The sequence below is a fragment of the Stegastes partitus genome, unplaced genomic scaffold, assembly GCF_000690725.1.
Source record: "Stegastes partitus isolate 25-593 unplaced genomic scaffold, Stegastes_partitus-1.0.2 Scaffold127, whole genome shotgun sequence".
Taxonomy (NCBI): domain Eukaryota; kingdom Metazoa; phylum Chordata; class Actinopteri; family Pomacentridae; genus Stegastes; species Stegastes partitus.
Window position 1 is genome coordinate 122,678 of NW_007577858.1, and position 19,298 is coordinate 141,975.

Sequence of the window (19,298 nt, forward strand, 5' to 3'; positions counted from 1 at the left end):
ATGGCAATGGATGGATTTTTTTTAGTATTATTGACTGCTGTAAAAGAAGAGACTGTTCAGTTTGGCCATTGCGTGATTAATAACACCACCACTGAGGGGCAAATCAGTTTCCTTCACAGATATGAGAGAATGACGTGTTGCACACAACCAGTGTGTGTTTACAGGGTGAAAGGCTAACTACATCACCATAATCATATGTGATTCCCAGTCATTAATGACTCATCGCTTATGTAAGCAGTGGCTGCACACAAACACACACACACACACACACAAGTGTGAACAGTGCTGGAAAGCTAAATCTACACACACACAAAAAAAGTTCACCTATATTAGCGTCACATCTGATGCTGTGCAGGAGCAAGAGAGGAACAACCGAGGACAGAGGCTGCACACTTTGGTGTGAAATAGCTGAAGCTTTTGTTTTATAACCCATATTTGCATGCTACCACATATCTACTGTAAACATTTATTGAACAGTGAACAGACCAAAAGTGAGTGACATCTGGCCCATGAGTCTTATGAGTTAATGTACAGCATTTGTCCACATGACACTGAAGCTAGTCTTGCCCATTCACTACTTTACTCATTAGACATGACTGAAATGTGACTGAGGTGGGGTGGCAACATGGAGAAGATCATGAAGCACAACACTCCTGCCACCTACTGTTAGTTCAATCACTGTGCCATTGATGACAAGTAAAAAGTATGCTCACTTGTATGATGACATGATGTCTCTTTTTAAACATTAAAGTAAATGTTTAGGTTATACGAGAAAGAGTCTGTGATGACAGAAATAATCCATCCATCCATTATCTACACACCGCTTACTCCTCACTAGGGTCGCAGGGGGGCTGGAGTCTATCCCAGCTAACTCAGGGTGAGTGAAGGCAGGGGACACCCTGGACAGGTCGCCAGACAGACAACAGATATAATGCAGACTGACAAAAATATCTCAAATTAATATTGTTTTTTGGAAATGAACTAAATTATCTCAAATCTTGCTTCATAAGATTTCTTACTCTTTTGCATTTTTCTCTTTGCATCTGTTTAAGAGGAGCAACGTCAGAAGATGAGGCGTACCTTAATCCAACTGTTTCTTACAAGACATTGAAGAAAAAATTATGAGTGAAGTGGGGAAAATTACAGGGAAAAGATGCAATGGCACAGCTCTTCATGCTGCACTGAGTAGCTCTGACAAAATGCATTGCAAAGCACTGGATCACTCAGAGTGATCCCAGCATTAATACTTGTAATAAGGCACAGCAAATGAGAGAATTGTTAGTCCCCAACTGTAGAAATTTTGCGTGTACGCTTAAGCCAAAGTAATTCCCATTTCATTTAATAAGACATAATGTTGAGTTAATGTGAAGACTTTGCACTCAGCTGCTAGGTCTACAGCACATTAAACGGATTTGCAGTATTAAGTCTCACATTCTGGCTCAAGATGTGGCAACATGTAAAAATATTCTCTACACAAAAGACGATATTTGCATTTTGTTTTGATAGTTTTGACAGATAAGAAAAAGGAGAAAAATGGGTCTAAACAAGCTGTCCAAAGTTAAATCGGGATGCACGTTATTATATTTAAGCACAATGAGAATGCACAGTCAATAGGATAGCATTACCTCAAATTTTAAAGAGGAAAAACAGAAACAGAGGATGGAAGGTGTTTTATCTAACAATCATTTTCTCACAATGCAAGCTGTCATTCTGACCTCACATTGTTGTGCCTGACTGACCTCAATTACCATTGGCGAGCCAGGATGGTTGTGACCATTTAGGCAGATTATATGAAAAGGATCACACGTCGCTAAATGCCACAGACTTGTTGGCATTTGAAAAAAAGTTTTATCTCCAGTCCTCCAAAAGTCGCAGACTGCCACTGGTCTCTGTGTCATCGCTAAGTTGACAATCAGAACTGAGTTAATCCACCATATCACAGCAAGCTTTTGCTTACTACAAAATAATGATGTGTAGATGCATATCTTGCATCATTTTATCTAAAAAGACTAAAGAGAAAGAAAATCAATGTTGTGTACATACTGTATATGGCAGAAGACAGAAAAATGACTCCTTAGATATAAACAATGTGCTGCTAAATGGGATTGTTTTTTCTCCAAAAAGACACGTTTTGCATAATACTCATCAAAGGCAATTCTTGTGATCACTGGGTGTCAATATCTTTACAAGACACTGACGCTATCACCTGGAATCACACTTAGCAGAGAAATTTAGATTCAAAACGTACAGGCTGTAAACAGCTTCAGTGGATGACCTAATTAAGGGGTTTTCACAATATCACTCAGTGCCCTTGCTGGGATAAGTCTTTAATATCCTAAGGAGAGCACATGGTGTCACCTCACAACTAGTGCCCTTTAATCACATGGGGAAGGAGGCAGCAGCAGCAGCAGCACTGATAAAGGACATGCAGAAGGTATAACATCCTCCGCTTCACAAATGCACCTCTGAATTGTTAAGAGACCACTGTAGAACAATACAACAATACAGCAACAACACAACACTTACACTCTGCTTTTGCATTTGAGGAGAATACATACAAAATAGAGGCCAGAAGCTGCCGAACACACATTAATGAATAACAGAACTCTGCAGTGTGTGAACTTGACAGCTGCTGCTCCTTCATACACTTAGATGCTTATGCACTGATTACACACATACTGTCACTGAAAAGTTTTGTTCAAAAGCAAATGTTCTCCATTTAAAAAAAAAACAAAAAACTGATAACACAAAAACTGTAAAGGATCTGAGAAAGACCAGTTGGCCAGTTGGTTTAACAGACATCAGTATTCCAGGGACAAAAACTAACAAACACAAAACGCTTTTAAACTTGGTACTGCTGCTGACTAATCTTGTATTCAACACCCACAGTTATTATCATAGAAATATGTGTTACCATAGGAAAAAAGCCTGCAAAAAAATGTAATCATGCTCTAAAATTAAATTTCTGCTGATAAATTAAACACCATATTATGTATGTCATCACTAAAGTACACACGTCCCTGTTGACACTGTATCACAGGAAAAGCAAACAGTGTTCATGCATCAAGGGGAGAACAAAACCCAACTCACAGGTCGGTTGTGAAATCAAAATGAAATATAAAACAGTCGGGGGAAAAAACACAATTAAATGAGTCACAGAAATGCCAACATAAAACCTGACTTTTTAATGATGGCTCAAACACGCGTGACATATGTGCTAATAACGATCCCGGCAGGCTGAATCAACAACCAGAGAGGGTTGGTAGGTTGCAGGAGTGTGTTCACTACATACGTTATCACCTACTCCGTCAGAAGCACTTCCTTAAGGAAATTAGATGTACTCTATGACAAAGAGACCTAATTAATAATTACTGGTCACTTGTCAACTGAGCTGTTTTTTTTTTATGTTAGATTATTATAATTTTGATTGAGAAGGGTGTTCAGTCAAGGTCGTAGGGGAAAGTAAACTCACCTTCAAACTGATTGCAGGATAAAGATTAGCCACCTTTAAGGGTAGCCATTAATATGTCATAAGTTATTCATTCAGTGATTTTTTACAAGTGGTTGTTTGGCTTATGTCACACAGTGGATAACAATAACTGCATCACAGATTCTAAACTTGACTTCATCTGGCTCACATATGGAAACAACAAAGCTGCAGTGTTTGTGTTTCAAGTCTTTAAAGCTGCGCTCAATAAGATGCTCAGTGACTGCATGTAATCTGAAAAGCACCGGTCAGCTAATTGTTTTGGTTTTACGCCACGACTACCATTTTGAACCAGTCTCTCTTCCCTCATCAACCTCATTTCTATCAGCAGCATCCAACCTCTACAACAAAAGAGACCTGATAAACTCAATGAAGGCTACCTGCTTCTGAAACCATATGTCAGGTAAATAACTGATAAAGAAAGCACAGCAGGAGACTTCAAATTAATGCAAAAATCTAAAGACACAAAATAAAATATGGAATACAGTACATTGTAGAAATTATTCCTCCAAAATGAAAACAAAACTGTCTTGCTTCCACTTAAAGATGCTGAATGTTGCTGACGCCCAAAAGTTCTGTGTTCACTAAATCAACAGAACATTTGACTAAAACAGTAAATAGCTTGATTTACGTAGGCAGACATAGAGGTGATTGAGGACTAAACGTACCTGGGAGATGTTGACCAGGGTTTTGCTCTAGAGCTGTGCTGATGCAGCAGGCTGAGAACAGCTGACTCTAACATAATCGACAAACTCCTCATAGAGGTCAGCGTGCTGGGTTTGAATCTCGATTCTCTGAAGTAACATCATGGACAAATCTTTCCTCCCAGGACCCTTCAGCCTGCAAAATTCTTCTCTAACTCCTGGACAAACACATTATTATTCATTATTAACCCTTGCACTTTTAACTGAGTATTTATTTCATATTTTATTGCTATCTTATTATTTATATCACCTTTTAACTTTTTTTTTTTCTTAGACTGTGACCACATTAGCTGCTGCAAAGATCATGCCAAACGAAATTTTGTTGTATCTCTCAAACAATGACAATAAAGCTTCTGCTTCATCCAGGGCTGCCCCTCCACACTCCTCACTCCTTCCCCCGCTAATAATTTTCATACAGTTCCTAATATAAATCAATTTTCTCTGCTGGTACATGCTTAGAAATCCATATATGATTATAGCTTTATATTGCATCATGTAAAATGACTTGAACTCCTAAAGGTGAATTGACAGACAACTCTCTCAAATCTCCATCATCATGCGGGCTTCTTAGTGCACATATTCAGTTCATTCCCTTTTGGTTGGACATTCATAGCTGGCTCTCTTTGAAAATTAACAATGTTCCTTTGCTTACCTATAAGGACATCATTTATTATATGGATAACCTGGACACAAGCATCTCAGATGTTGCCAACCTGATTATCATGCTATTTAAACACCACATTCACACCTGTAAGTAGCAAGGTTGTATTCTATCATTCACTGGGTATATAAATAGCTTCACCAGCTACTTTAAATCCTAGCTTTTTTAATGTGCCTTGATTTGCTGCTGATTTGCTGGTTCTACATCCATTGTTTTAGATTTGCCTCTTGGAGGTTGTTGCTTTGTTTTCTTCCTTTTTTTGTCTTGATGTCATACTTGGCATTCTACCTACAGTAATACACTGCACTAATGTTGATTGATTGCACCCTGACTTTAATGTACAAACTGTATTAAGTTGAATCAATAATAAATAAGAAAAACACTCAGCTCATGTGTGTCATTTAAACTATCCCCTCCACGAACAACAACCTCTGCAGCGCTCCTGAGCCCGCACAGCACAGCACTGATCGTCAGCAGAGACCAGCAGCGCGGTGTGTTTTGGGTGAGGTGCTGCTGGAAACCCCCCTCGCGCCCCGCCCCGCCTCGTATCCTGAACTGACACCTCAACACAGCGCTCGCGGGTGGGCGGGACTTCCGGTTGAGCGCACCCGGAAGATTCGGATGCAAGTTTCAGTGGTCGACCGTGCATCCATATGCTCATTACTTTAGACGCTTTCATGTGATTTAGGTGCTTTTTCTACACTGTAGTAGTTGCCACAATGTTATCTTTAGACTTTCTTGACGATGTTCGTCGCATGAATAAGCGGCAGGTGGGTACCGGAGCTCTAGTTCCCTCTCATGTTCGGCGCCTCTTTGTATGTGAACAGAGCGCGGAGCTAACGACTACTAGCCGCCGACCGCTTTTTAACGTTACAGCCGGACTGTCACTTGTTAGCGACCTTAGAAGTGAACCGTTTTATGCATGCGTGTCTTTCAAATTGTCTTTTATATGCTGCAGTGCAAAATACACTCGTAAACCTGTTGTAAACATTAATCCTGACTTCAGTGCAGCTAGCTATTTCCCTCATTTTACCACTATTGTCATGGCACCGCTAGCTAGAGTCATCGCCAGATGTACTTACAAATGTACCAGCAGTCAGTTTGGTGCTATCTCAAGCACACAGTGGGATTTTGCTCTTGCAGAGTTGGTCTTGGGTCATTTTTATGCAAAAACATCTAACTAGTAATTATGCATCTAGTTTTAGGTTTTGAAGGATTATAATGTAAGTAAAATGTCCCTATTTTGTGTGCAGCTCTATTACCAGGTGCTGAACTTTGGTATGATTGTTTCCTCTGCGCTGATGATCTGGAAGGGACTGATGGTGGTCACCGGCAGCGAGAGCCCGATTGTTGTTGTTCTCAGGTAAGTTTCCTGTAATCTGTTGGGATTTTGATTCTGTTTAAATTTAGCATCTCCAGCCTCTGCTGCTGAGAGGTAGTGTTGTGAGAGCTGCAGTAAGTTCCCCTGGGTAGTAAAGAACTATCAAGAGTTCAGCATGGAAATAGACACAGCTTTTCAAAGAATAAAAATAGCTGCATTTACCAAGGACATGAGGTTGTTTGCAATCTAGTGTTTATACAATGGGCAAACCACTGTTTGCTTCATGCTGAAGATTTGTACCTCAGCATAAAGTACGGTTGCAGGTTTTGGGGTTCACACTTTGTAAATTATCATCAGTAGACACCAAAAAGTTAAGACGAAGTGCTGGTTGCTCAGTTACGTTGTTTCACTACACATATTATGCAGAAGTTGCATAATGGATAGTTCATTTTCCTTTTGTGTTTTCACATCTTCAGTCTCATGATCCAGTCAGCAGTTTGTCTTTATACTTATGATAGCATCTCTCTAAAAGTTTGAAGTAGTCATGGGGGTTGAACTTCACATTCTCAGTCAGAACCATCCATCTATCCATCTATCTGTCTATCCATCCATCCATCCATCCATTCATTATCTATACACCGCTTTATCCTCACTTGGGTCGCGGGGGGGCTGGAGCCTATCCCAGTTTGAAGTAAATTAATTAAACTAACTTGTGACCTCAATGAATCTGTCTACTTTTTTCTTCTAGCTGTAACATGATTCTTTGAATGTATTAAACACAGTATTTATGCAAGATGCAGCATTGTTTGGGTATGAGTATGATTAGACTTGACTGTTTTGATTATGTGTAACTCTCTGTAAGTTTGGTTAATTTTGGCAGATGATAGGTAGGGATGTCCTGATGCACTTTATTGGTTCTAATGTAAGCCAGGAAGTGTTGCTGTAGTAGTTGTTAATACATTCTTGTGGCTTTGCAGACGTTAGAGTTTAATAATAGATGCAGCACTTCCTGATTTCTAACTTGACACAATTACGAGTGCGGCAAACATTTAGTTGTCTTTCAGTTCTTAAATGACGTGTCTCTCTTCCACTAATGTGGATATATGTAAAGTGAATGTTGACATTTGCAACACATATTCTTCATTAAGGGGGGAAATGTTTAAATGACCTAAATAGAATGAGCTAATGTTGCTAATATGTATCTGCTCTCTTTCAGTGGGAGCATGGAGCCAGCTTTCCACAGAGGAGACCTCTTGTTTTTGACCAACCGGGTAGAGGACCCCATCAGAGTCGGAGAGATCGTTGTCTTCAGGATAGAAGGCAGAGAGATCCCCATAGTACACAGAGTACTAAAGATCCACGAAAAGTATGAATGTGTATTTTATTAGTGTCATTGTCCACAGTGAACTTTTAGTATCACTGAATTTCATTCCAGTCAAAAAACCTGAGAATGTCAAACATAGTATTGAATTCTATTGAAAAGCTATCTGAAATGTTTTTTTGAGAGGCTTCTGTGACATTTCACACTCATCATGAATCCTCACCCAGACTTAGAAAGTTGAAGAAGGGGAAACGATGTGCAGCGTGGTCTAAAAATCACACTGATACTTTGTTCGCAGGGAAAATGGAGACATTAAGTTCTTGACCAAAGGGGACAACAATGCAGTGGATGACAGAGGGCTGTACAAGCAGGGCCAGCACTGGCTGGAGAAAAAAGATGTGGTGGGACGAGCTAGGGGGTAAGTATTTTGGTTGGAGAAAATACATAATAGTATTGCTGAACTGTTAGTAGAATTAGCATTTTCAAAACAGAAAACTTGCTCTGCTCAAGATGTTTCTAAACCAGTGTGGCAGAACTGCAACATGTGAACGTTTGAAAATATTGGCAGAGAATATTTATTAAATGCAAAACGTCTTCATAAGATTAAACAGGATGTCTTGCCAACACATTAATGCTGGGAGATGACACAGTAAACGCAACACTTGCACAGGCTAATAGAATGAAATATAATAGCCCTGTTTGTCTTTGAGATGAACGAGGTCATATGCAAAAATCCACAACTTCACATCTTTGCTCTTTAAGATTTGGGGATTATGGTTGGTCTGTTATCTTTGCTAGTTAATTTCTACTGTATTAACAAGGTAGGGCTTACATCAGCTCATCCTCCCTGTCAGCGCTTGTCCTTGTGCATGAGAGGGAAGCGAAGGACACGGAATCGAATGCTTAGGTTCATGGGAGAACAGCTGTTTTTCAAGGAGATGTGTCTTTTAATTGTATTTCATCATAAGTGTGACCTCTGTTTTTCTCTAAACTTATGTTATTTTGATTTACCTTCATTTTTAAACCTGGATTTATAGTCAATATAGAAGGATAACAGGCATCCCACTGATGGTACCTATGCTGTAGATTTTAATTTATAGTTAAGTGTTCGAGTTCACCTTTGCAGTGCTTGTGTTCGTGATCAGGCCACGTGGTACTTTATTTTCCCCACAGTGACTGTATTTACATTGTTTAATTTACTTTGTGATACAGAGCAATGGTGAGCTACACATAAAGAGAAAAGTACTAGCGTGTGTCAAGATAATCTCTAATGTCAGAGATTATCATGTGACGTATACACCTTCATTTACTTTGCAGGTTTGCAGTGTAATCACCTTGTTAGCTTTTCTTTATTGTCTCTAATGCCGTCTTCATTCCCAACAAATTCTGCTGGCTTTAGTATAATGTAGAGGTAAACACAAGCAGCAAATCAGTCCCTGCAAACGATTGCTAACCACGATCATAATTTGGCATCACACAATTTAATGAACAATATCTGCTGTGTTATTGGGGTTTAAAATGAGTGCTCATCTTGCAGATAACTCCACACATAGCAAGTGGTTCATGTGGATAAAAACCCGAATATGAAACATCTTATTTCACTCGTCTAACTTTTTGTCACACACCTGTCTATTGTAGTAACTGAATGGGGAGACTAAAGGCTTCTCTGTGCACAACCACCTAGCCAGTGTCTACAGTAGCCTGTATATGAGGTATTTAGAACAGTGTGCACCTCTCAATGAGCAGATGTTCAACAAGTGAGGTGTTTTGGATACTATTGTAATTCTATTTTGTCCTAAGGAGATATGCAGTGTACACATTGAGGGATTTAGGTCTCTTCAAAAAGAAATGCCTGCACTTTTGTTATCTGTAAAGACCGTCAGTGGTGTTTGACCAACCCAGCTTGTTGACTTGTATCCCTAAGACCTTACAGGTGTTCACCTCCTCACTCCTATGATGACAGGCGTTGAGGGGCCTCTTGTTGTGCCAGAAGCCACCACAAGTGCTTTGGTTTCCTAATGTTGAGCTGAATTGGCTGCTTTATTACCATTTTATGAAGCTTTCAACTAGGTCTTTGTACGCCTCTTCCTTATTATCTATGATCCAGCTGACAGGAGAGTCACCCAAGAACTCCTGTAACTGTCAGATATGTAAAGGATGGAAAAAAAAGGGAATGTAATTACAGTTCCTTGGGGTGCACCAGTGTTGCTCGTCACCATGTTTAACAATCGGCTTTGAAGCTCAACATACTGCAAACTGTTGGCGAGGCAGTCTGTAATCCAGGCCACGAGGTCCTGGTCTACCTGCATCAGAGAGAGCTTCTCAACCAGTCGGCCGGTGTTGAAAACACTGGAGAAGTCTGTGATCTTCACAGTGTTGTATAGCTTCTCCAGGTTATGTAAGCCCTGTGAAGCAGAAGGATAATGACACCCTACACATCATGCCTAGTATGCAAACTACAGGGGCTCCATGCAGTCACCTAACAGAGGCCTGAGGCGTTTAGGTTATTTCATTCACTGGAGTTACAGACATTTTGTGTACTTTTAAGTTACAAGCTCACATGTATTATGCATCAATAGCATCCCTTGACAGTAAGAATCTATTTATCGTCTGCAGGTTTGTGCCATACATTGGAATTGTCACCATCCTCATGAATGATTACCCCAAGTTCAAAGTAAGTTGGTCGCTCCCATCAATTAGTCACACTTGAAAAGATTCCTGTAGTTTTAAATCTTTAAAAAACACCTCGTCTCTCTCAGCATTAAATTTCTTCATTCTGTGTTTTCGTCCGACAGTATGCTGTTCTCTTCATGCTGGGTCTCTTCGTGTTGGTCCATCGGGAGTGAGGAACCCAAGCTTCAGCGCTCAAAAAGGATAAACTACGTCCAGGAAACCTCAGTCATGCCTTTCAAAAACAGAATTAAGTTAGACTTTGTCAAACCCAACTGGCTTTTTTGTACCATTTGTTTGAACATTTTGTAGACATGTGGATAGGGTGTTTACATTTGAAAAATCCAAGCTTTAGAAATATTTTTGTGAGGGAACTAGGCTGGATTTGGTTCGAAGTCGATCTTTATTTGTAATCTTCAGAATGTGACGCGGCATTCTTAAAGATAAATTCAGTCTTGTTTCTCTCCTGTTGAATCATTGTCTTTGAGAAAGATATGTGAAGTATTTTATGACAACTGATTATAAATGATATTAAATATGAAATCTGGTTACCATCCACTATGGATTATTTTAACTCGTCTCATTTTGTTTTGGCCCGTATTCAACAGTATCCATTTTCTGAATGTACAGAACATAATTCATTGTCATAAAATAGAAGCTGTGTCCTCTGTTCAGTATTTATTTTGGTTAGAGATGAGCAATAACTTTTTTTTTGCAAATCTTTTTGAAAAGTTTCTGTATTTTCATTGCATTAAATTAACCTTTGAAAGCATTGTTAGTGACCCAATATGATGTTGAGCAATGTATTGTTTAACACAAAAGTTAGTAAAAAAAAAAAAAAAAGTGCATCAAATAAGTAAAATGTGATGAAGGTTTCTATATATATTTTGAAAATTATTTTTAATTTTAGATCCAGATATTCTGTGAAGCCAGCACCAAACACAGCTACAGTCAGTCAGGTGAGCTTTTGCACAGATAATTTGTTGCCCACACACTTTGTTGTAAATTAAATGGTAAATTTCTACATAAAGGTCACTGGTGTGGGAACTTTTTTATTTATTTATTTTTTATTTAAAGTGGGCTGAACTCTATAAATGCAGACTACCTTTGTGCATTAACCTTGTTGGTGTTCTCTTTCTGACATGAGCACACTTTAGTGTTCTTGCAATCAAGAGAAACTGTCCTGGCTGTCCAAAACCAACATGCAATCATACAGTGGTATGGATCAACATATAATCTTAATGTAGATCCACTTGAAATTCTGTTGAGGCACTTTGAATTTGATTGCATTTGGCAGCAGTCTGTTAGACCTGAACGACCTTGACCTTGATGCCAGTTAGGTGGTGCTTTTTTTTTTTACTGCTTTGATTTTCATCTGTAGCTCACGAAAACATAATTATACATCAGTGGTTAAACTATATCCTGTAATCAGTTAGGCATAAAATGTCACAATCGATTAGAAAATTGAACCGTCAAAAAAGGACGCCTCGCTTAAACCATGACTGGTGTTTAGATGAACTTTGGTAAATGATGTAGTGTCCTTTTGCTCAAAGTTTTACTTTTTGTGGCCCTTGAAAGAAAGCAATGCCAAGTAACCCGTGGCTAAAGTCTCATGGGTGCAGCTGAAAAACACACTGTAGCTCTTAATCAATAAATCAACTGTTTGGAGCAAGAGATGCAAAAATACCCACATATTTTAAAGAAACAGTGTTGCGGCTGTCTAAGTTAATTTAATCTGTGAAAACCGGGAGAGTGATGCAGTGATGGTCAAGACAGTCTTCTAATGAGACTGACATTCTGCTGTGCACAATTTTCTGAAATCACAAGTATGTGTGTTAATGTCAAAGGTTGCAAAAGAGCAAACTGAGAGCTGCAGCTCTTCCACTATATTTGAAATTTTTAGCACCCTGAAGTGACAAGAGGGGCCATCTGTCTTATCAGCTCTAAATTAGCAGTGAGCATCAGCAGGTTCTCCTGTCCTCAGAGGACTGATGGTGATCACAGTAGCATGCTGCAACTGGCCAAATGTCATGTTGCTCATTGTGAGGGGCCAGGCCTGGACCCTGGGAGCCGGAGGGGGGATGCAGGAAATTACTGTGTATTCTCTAGAGGGAAGCATTAGTAACCCTTGTGCCATCTAACCACACAATTTACAAATTTTACAGTGTTGACCACTTTATGAGGCTTTTAATAATTGTTATTGGATTAATATGAACTGTGAAATCACAATGAATGTATTTATAGAGAACCTTCATCCATTTCTAACCTTCTCCAAAAAACTTCAGCTCAATTAATTTCCGCACTGCTGTATTTCCTCTTGGCTGCCTAAGAAGACCGATTGTTGCAGCAAAACATTTATACCTTCCCCGAGTTAAAGATCAATCCTTAAATAAATTACGCACAGCCGGAGACGCGAAACCTTAACAATGAGTCGGCTGACTGCACTTCAATTTACGCACCAGGATAAATGAAAAGTCCACGCAACATAAGCAGAGCCCACCCCGGCGAGGAGAGCCTATAAAAGCAGGGTGCGTCTGAGCAACCTACGACCAACAGGACGCACTTGGAAATTTGCGCCCCGAAGGACAGTTCTTCAGTCCGCGTTGAGATGAGAGGTTTTACGCTGAACAGTGTCTGCCAGTGGGGCTTATTCACGTACCTGGTCTTATTTTCTGTCATGACTTTCACTTCTGCTGTTAGTTTCGACCTAACTGAGCTTAGGAATAAAGTCGCAAAAATCAAAGTGAATCCAAGAGGAAATCTTTGGGCTACGGGTAAGAATATTCTTTTCTTTTATCATCCTATGTTTTTAAAATTATGTTTTCCGTGGAATCAGTTTGTTTTTGTACTATAAGATGTTAACTGTGAGGGAGGAGAAGGGGTGTCGCCTCGTTAAATAAAGCGTTAATGAGCATTTTCTTTGGTTTGCCAGGACATTTCATGGGTAAGAAGAGTGTGATGGACACCCCCCTGCTGCCTTCAGCTGAGGACCAGGGTGTCGGCGCGCTGGAAGTCACTGTTCCGGCGGAGCAGAACGCGCTCGGGGAGCTTTTCCAAGAGTTTCTGCGGGTGGCGTTGCAAGCGCAGGTGGATACGCAAGAGAGTCGCTCGAAAAATCAGGTAAGAACCAAACTGTTTCGGCGTTTTCTTGACGTAAAAATGCAGAGGGGGGATGTTTTTTTTAAATTGATTTTAATTCTATGTTATGTCACTCTCTCTGTTTCAGGAGTCCGACTTGTTGATGAAGATTTTAGAAAACTACATCCAAAGCAGAAAGTGATGCAGGGGATGAAACTCTGGCACCTGTGATCCCAGGTCACCTGGCCTCATGGATTAAAATAAATAAATGAGAAAACAGTCTTCTGCTCATCTCGACTGTAATTTACTGTACCTGTCATACTTAGCCTATACAACTCATGTTCCATTTGCAATAGCTTACTGCTTTTTCCAGTTTCTTTTGATGACTATATTTCACATCATGGTGTCCTGTATTTAGTTATATTTATATTGAATAAAATAATTATTTGCACTGCTTTGACTTTGATGTGCTGCACATAAATTATACACAATGTCCTGGATTACTGGCATTCTAAATAATGGAACAGGAGAGCTATAAAGAAACACTGACTTCACTATGGCTACACCACCGGGTTCTTCTGATTTTGTCTAAAATGTCTTGTATGAAAACTGGAGAATGTAGAAAAGACTTTACTGAAAATGTTCAGTTCAGTGAGATCCGTTTGGGTCATCTGACTGGCGTAAAAGATTGCAGCTACAGCCAGAACAGCACTCGAAGGTCTAAAATAAACACAAAACAGCTCGTGTAGTAATCATATATGTCGATCTTGGCTTTACAGTAACTTTTTGGTGCACTTGACCTTCACAGATCTTATTTATAGGCCCGTCACTAACCTTTCATTGCTTAGCATGAGCAAGATTTCTCGTTTCGCTTATGTGTCATGTTGTCAAAGCATGTCCAAAATAACACTTACATAAAGACATATGTAGGCAGCTTACGTAAATCACATTTCTTACTTTCCTGAATATTTCGACACGGAATCAATAGTGTCTTTTGTACTTTTTCTGTCCTATGCATAAAGGGATGATCCATTCTCTCGATCAATAGTGGTGAAGTGAAGTGAAGTGAGATGGCCCATGCAGCTTCTTTGCCTTGGGCTAATCCGTTATACTATTAGAAACGGGCAGGCTATTTCAATATCTCTCCCACAATGTCCTGTCATTTGCTTTATGTAATTTTTAGGTGTGAAATGTGCACCGTGTTCAAAGCAGTAAGTGGTGTGAGCTGGGGAAGTGAATATGCTATTCAGGTGAGAGAGCTGAGAATTGTGTAGTCTGGATGTCTAGTTAACCCCACAACTTTGGCTCTGGAGGTGACACAGAAAAAATAATTACCAGAACGCTGTAAGTTACGATTTTACACCTTCTAAAAACAGCCCTGCAAAGTACCCTGCTTTTAGGAAGGGCTGTTGAAAACTGTTTTTAGAGACGTGGCCAATCAACTTTGGATGCTGTGGTTTGTTGTGCTGTTGAACTGATTGAGGTGTTTGTAATGATTTGTTTACTTTCATTTTTAGAAATGAGTTAACCAACATTCACCCTTCAGTTCGTAACTTTGCACTTTTGTAACAGGCTTTAGAATTCGCCGCACACAAATGTTCAGATCTTTTTAAAATAGACCCCCGTCTCAGTCAATTATTCACCAAAAAAGCACATTTTCACCTACTGTTATTTTGCTGCACAGCAGCCTTGAGATCCCCTGGTTTTCAGGTGCAGAACATTGAACACAAGTAGGTTAGTAGGCTAGAAAATTGGGTACAATTTAAACAAAAAAAAGCCTGCTCAAGAGGTTATAGCGAATTTAAGGCTCTAAGGAAACACTTTCAAGCTCACATTCAGGACTATGAAGAGGAAGGTGGATTAAAAAAAGGCATATATTTGATCATAACTGCTGGTTAAATGTTCTATTTGCTTGAAAGTGCATTTTGAGTCTTTGCAGTGATCGCCCTGACACACAACATGTGAGAGTCTGTATTTGGAGGCTGAAAAATGTAATCTTAAACCACAAATACAGTGTCTGTTTTTATTAATTTGACATGTCAGACAAGTGCGTATAGATTTACTGCAAAGAGCAATTTAATGTGTTGATAAGTTAATTATCAATTTGTGCGCACGTGTGTGGATGTGTGTGAATGAATAAATATAACTATCCTCTCATGGCTAAAAACTGCAGATCCAAACATGTTGCAGAGTGTTAACTGTTGATGAAAGCGATGTTTCCACACAGTCTGAACGGATGCTGCCTGATTCCTCAGGTAATGAGAGTTTCAGTTTCGCATCTCTGTGCTCTCTGTTTACTTTGAATATCCTCCTCTGCTCACTGAAATGCTCCGTTCCTTCATATGCTCAGATTTAATCCTTCTTTCTGTCGACCTACACAGAGTCTAAATCTCTAACAGAGCCCATGTTTGCCAAACAAAAATGTTATTTCTGCACAGATATGATTTTAATGAAAATCTTTTCACTTTATTTGGAGGTAATAAGACCGGAGGGGATGTAAATGTAGACACAGAGACTGATCTTTGAAGCAAATGAGTTGTGCATAAACTCATATCAGAAAGATAAGTTTGAAAATGGCTAGAATTCTTGACCTACTGTATAGATGGTCGTCTAAGAGGACACCAACTCTGTAACTAAAATAACTCACATGGGAAGTCTGTGTGCCCTGAAAGACTTGAAATCCTGCTTAAAAGTATGGACAGTGCAGCTCTGTGTTACATATAGTCACATGACTTATAAAGAGTTCCAGCCAGCACCAAACAATATAACAGAAAATCGTACATATTATGCTGGGTTGAAATTCACTTTGTGGAGTCATTTACAAGAAATGCTGAGGACGCATGAATGCAGACACAAACAATTAGCACCAATAAAAGATTTCTTCATCTTGAACGTTTTTAATCCCAGTATTTTTATTTTTGCATCAGAGCGACTAAAATTAGGTATCTGCCATCATAATGGGTGGAATGTCATTTAAATCGTGGCTTGTTATGCCAAGCTGCTGCTGTGACTTCCCCGCAGGGATGAGTAACTGTTGATTTCTGTTTCAATAAACAGCAATTGATTTACTGTAAGTCTTCTGTTTCTATGAGGGTGTTTATTGGATAGTTTTCTATAAAAAGGACGTTTAATTTGAACAAACAAACATCAGATGGTAGGACATCACTCGGTTCAACACACAAATGATGACATTCCCACTAAGCAACTAATCTGCATGTGAGCATGGGTGTTGGGGTGTTATTTATCTTTACGAATTTTGATCTCAAGTTCTCAGTTTGGAACCAGCCCTGCCTGGAAACTTGCACTCACTCATATAAAATAAATGTAATGTTTTCAATGTAAAAAGGAGCAAAATGTGTAAACTCAACCAAGCCTTTGTTTTGTTCTGTGTACTGAGCTCTAAACCTAACGAAGATACTGAGACACATGCTATCAGTTTTCATGTTGTATGACGCAAAAATCAGTAATTTTCATTTGCTTTGTATAAACTTTAATACATCTCCTGACATTTTCACAAGGAGTCGATGAGCTGCTACCATACGAGCCACTGTTATTGCCACGTGTATGTGCCTTAGGGACTTATAGGATCTTGTTTTTGTAATGCCAAACGTCTGCTTGTCTTTTTTTCTGTTAGTTTGTTTTATCTTGTCCTGTTTTAACAATGAATCAAATGATAGCCAAGAGGTAAAAGTGATGCATAATTCACACTGTGGATGTATGTTATGTCAGCAGAGGTCTCCTCAGCCTATTCTGCAATTTGTAAATTTTCTTCTTGTTCAGTTTGAACACCAAAAGCTGACAAAGACAAATGTGGCAAGCTTTCACTCAATAAAAAACCAAGGCTGTGGGCACCAGTCCAAGTCATTATTGATTGAGTGTCACAACTAATTTTCAATTGAATAATCTATCTCGCTCTTATAGAAAACACACAAGTCTCATAGGTTTAAATGAAGAAAGAGTTGCCATAATGCATGCATTTCTTACATTCATTCATTTAAGCCAAGGGTCTGTGTGGGTGCATTTTGTATATTATTATTTATTCAAGGCATAAACTGAACATCTGAAAAATTAATGCAGTTGAAACACTGATTATTATATGGTTGTGGGGTGACAAATGCTCCTCTCCCTACTTGTGTGATTGTGTAAAACCAGCGGTGGTACACTGCCACCCTCTGGCACTAAAACCCTCACTGTACATCAATGGCATCTCAGTGTTTTTAAGAGCTTCAAAAATAGGATGTTGCAGAAAAATTACAAACCATTTCATGAGCATCAGCTCAAGCTGTACGCTTTTTATAAGTCTACGGTCTAAACTAATGTCCTCCCACTGACAGGTCCAAGACCAAATGTTAAGGTAAATCAATCTTTTCAATCTTTTCACAGAAACATTGTAGTTGACCTCCTGATTTTTCATCTAGCGGCATCATCAGGTCAAAACTTTTCTATATTTTTATGACCAAATACCTAAAAAATATGACATTCCCGCAAGCCTCAGCCTATGTTAGTTGTAATTTGTTTTAGTGGATGTTTGTGTGCCAACCGATTAACCATTTGAGTGATCATGAGGCTGGCAACATGTTACATGCAGCCACATGTTGCATACTTTGCTTTATGCTTTTTAGTTAGTTGCAAAATCAATATATTGTAGTGTCATGTGTCAGACATGCCATATTGTTATTATTGCAGCAGAAAATGGCTTCAGGTCATTTCTAAAATAAGAAATAAGCTTACAGCTGATGAAAATTTGCTGTAAACAATACAAATATTAAACTCTCCACTTTTTCATAAGTGGCTCAAGAGCAAAGTTACGCAGACATGATCATTCGATAACTTAGCCACAGCTTGTTCAGTTAACTTCTTTATTTTTGATCAATGTTTGGCATGATTTATCATGAGAATCTTGCCAGCAGCAGCCTGAGCAGCACAGACAAAGTGAGTCTGGTGAGCTGCAGCCTCTCAAGTGAGCTCTGACAGACAACTACCTAACCATAAATTCAATCTTTTAAATTTTAAATTTAAAAACAATATAAGTTTTGTCATAGTTAAAACAAAGGCCGTGGTATTGTGGCTATGTCATACAACTCTTGGGTTGTGTTGAGTGTATCAACAAACTGAAAGAAGAAAAGTGAAGTTTGAAAGTAGCTTACAGCTGTCCACTTGTTTAATAGTTAATTCCATGTATTCTAAACAACAGACATGTACAATTAGAATGATAAACCTTATTTCTACAGCACCTTTTAAAACTGGGAACAATAATACATTGAAAAAGCCATAAAACATTAAGAACTACAACAACAAAGCATTAGAAAAGTCATTCTAAAAATATAACACAACTTCCTTCCTATACAGGTGGGTATTTAAAAGCTTTTAAAACTGAGGAACTGACTCAGCTGTTCTGATAGTAAGGAGGAACTTGTTTCACAGTGTGGCCCTTCTTTGTTCTGAAGACTTGCTGCTGTAAGCTGCTCATCAAGCAGCATGGGACGTACTACAGAACCAAACACTGCTGATTTGGGTGAAATCCACCCGTAAGAGTGGTGATAATGCATCTTGAAAACATTGATTTACAGGAAGTTTACAGTTTTTTGTTTTTTGTTTGCTAATGCCTCTATGCTTTTATATTTCTCATCACTATTAAAGTTGACTAATGTGGAAATACTCCGGTAAAGTGGCAGCTGCACATAGTGGGATGAGAGAATCGTTGAGCAGTGTTAAGGCAGACACTGATGCATGTCATGGTTGTAGTACACTGGAAACAGCAGTCATTGAGCCAAAATGTGAACTGAATAGTACTCTATAGGTTTACGGTTGGTATGCACGATATATACATAAATTAGCCGATTTGAAAAACCGATGAACACCTTCGTCTCTACATTTAATATTGCTGCTATTTCAGAGATGTTTTTACTTAAATCATCCTGGACTCGAACGTTACATCTGTTAAAATATGTTTAAATATATTTTACTTTTGTTATGTATATAAACAAGACTATGTAGTCTAATTTGGTGTGGGCTTCTTTTGAATGGTTTTCTCGTGGCGCTTATTTATACTCATT

At 38.9% G+C, this 19,298-nt stretch overlaps 2 protein-coding genes across 2 annotated transcripts; both read left to right on the forward strand.

Annotated features, from left to right (window-relative positions):
* The first annotated feature begins 5,449 nt into the window (after positions 1 to 5,449).
* Positions 5,450 to 10,367, forward strand: sec11a (SEC11 homolog A, signal peptidase complex subunit). The gene is made up of 6 exons (XM_008278559.1): positions 5,450 to 5,622; positions 6,106 to 6,215; positions 7,390 to 7,539; positions 7,793 to 7,912; positions 10,111 to 10,168; positions 10,290 to 10,367. The coding sequence occupies exons 1-6, from the start codon at positions 5,572 to 5,574 to the stop codon at positions 10,338 to 10,340; spliced, it is 540 nt and encodes a 179-aa protein (XP_008276781.1). The 5' UTR covers positions 5,450 to 5,571; the 3' UTR covers positions 10,341 to 10,367.
* A 2,358-nt stretch (positions 10,368 to 12,725) lies between these two features.
* nmbb (neuromedin Bb) lies at positions 12,726 to 13,523 on the forward strand. The gene is made up of 3 exons (XM_008278560.1): positions 12,726 to 12,938; positions 13,097 to 13,284; positions 13,391 to 13,523. Exons 1-3 carry the CDS (start codon positions 12,773 to 12,775, stop codon positions 13,442 to 13,444), a joined length of 408 nt encoding a protein of 135 aa, XP_008276782.1. The 5' UTR covers positions 12,726 to 12,772; the 3' UTR covers positions 13,445 to 13,523.
* Positions 13,524 to 19,298: the final 5,775 nt, after the last annotated feature.

Excerpts from the sequence above, each read along its gene's own strand:
- sec11a (XM_008278559.1), top strand. The coding sequence starts at position 5,572 with ATGTTATCTTTAGACTTTCTTGACGATGTTCGTCGCATGAATAAGCGG. Across the intron at positions 5,623-6,105 it reads GTCGCATGAATAAGCGGCAG|CTCTATTACCAGGTGCTGAA; the intron begins GTGGGTACCGGA and ends TTTTGTGTGCAG. Across the intron at positions 6,216-7,389 it reads CCGATTGTTGTTGTTCTCAG|TGGGAGCATGGAGCCAGCTT; the intron begins GTAAGTTTCCTG and ends GCTCTCTTTCAG.
- nmbb (XM_008278560.1), top strand. The coding sequence starts at position 12,773 with ATGAGAGGTTTTACGCTGAACAGTGTCTGCCAGTGGGGCTTATTCACG. Across the intron at positions 12,939-13,096 it reads AGGAAATCTTTGGGCTACGG|GACATTTCATGGGTAAGAAG; the intron begins GTAAGAATATTC and ends TTGGTTTGCCAG. Across the intron at positions 13,285-13,390 it reads AGAGTCGCTCGAAAAATCAG|GAGTCCGACTTGTTGATGAA; the intron begins GTAAGAACCAAA and ends TCTCTGTTTCAG.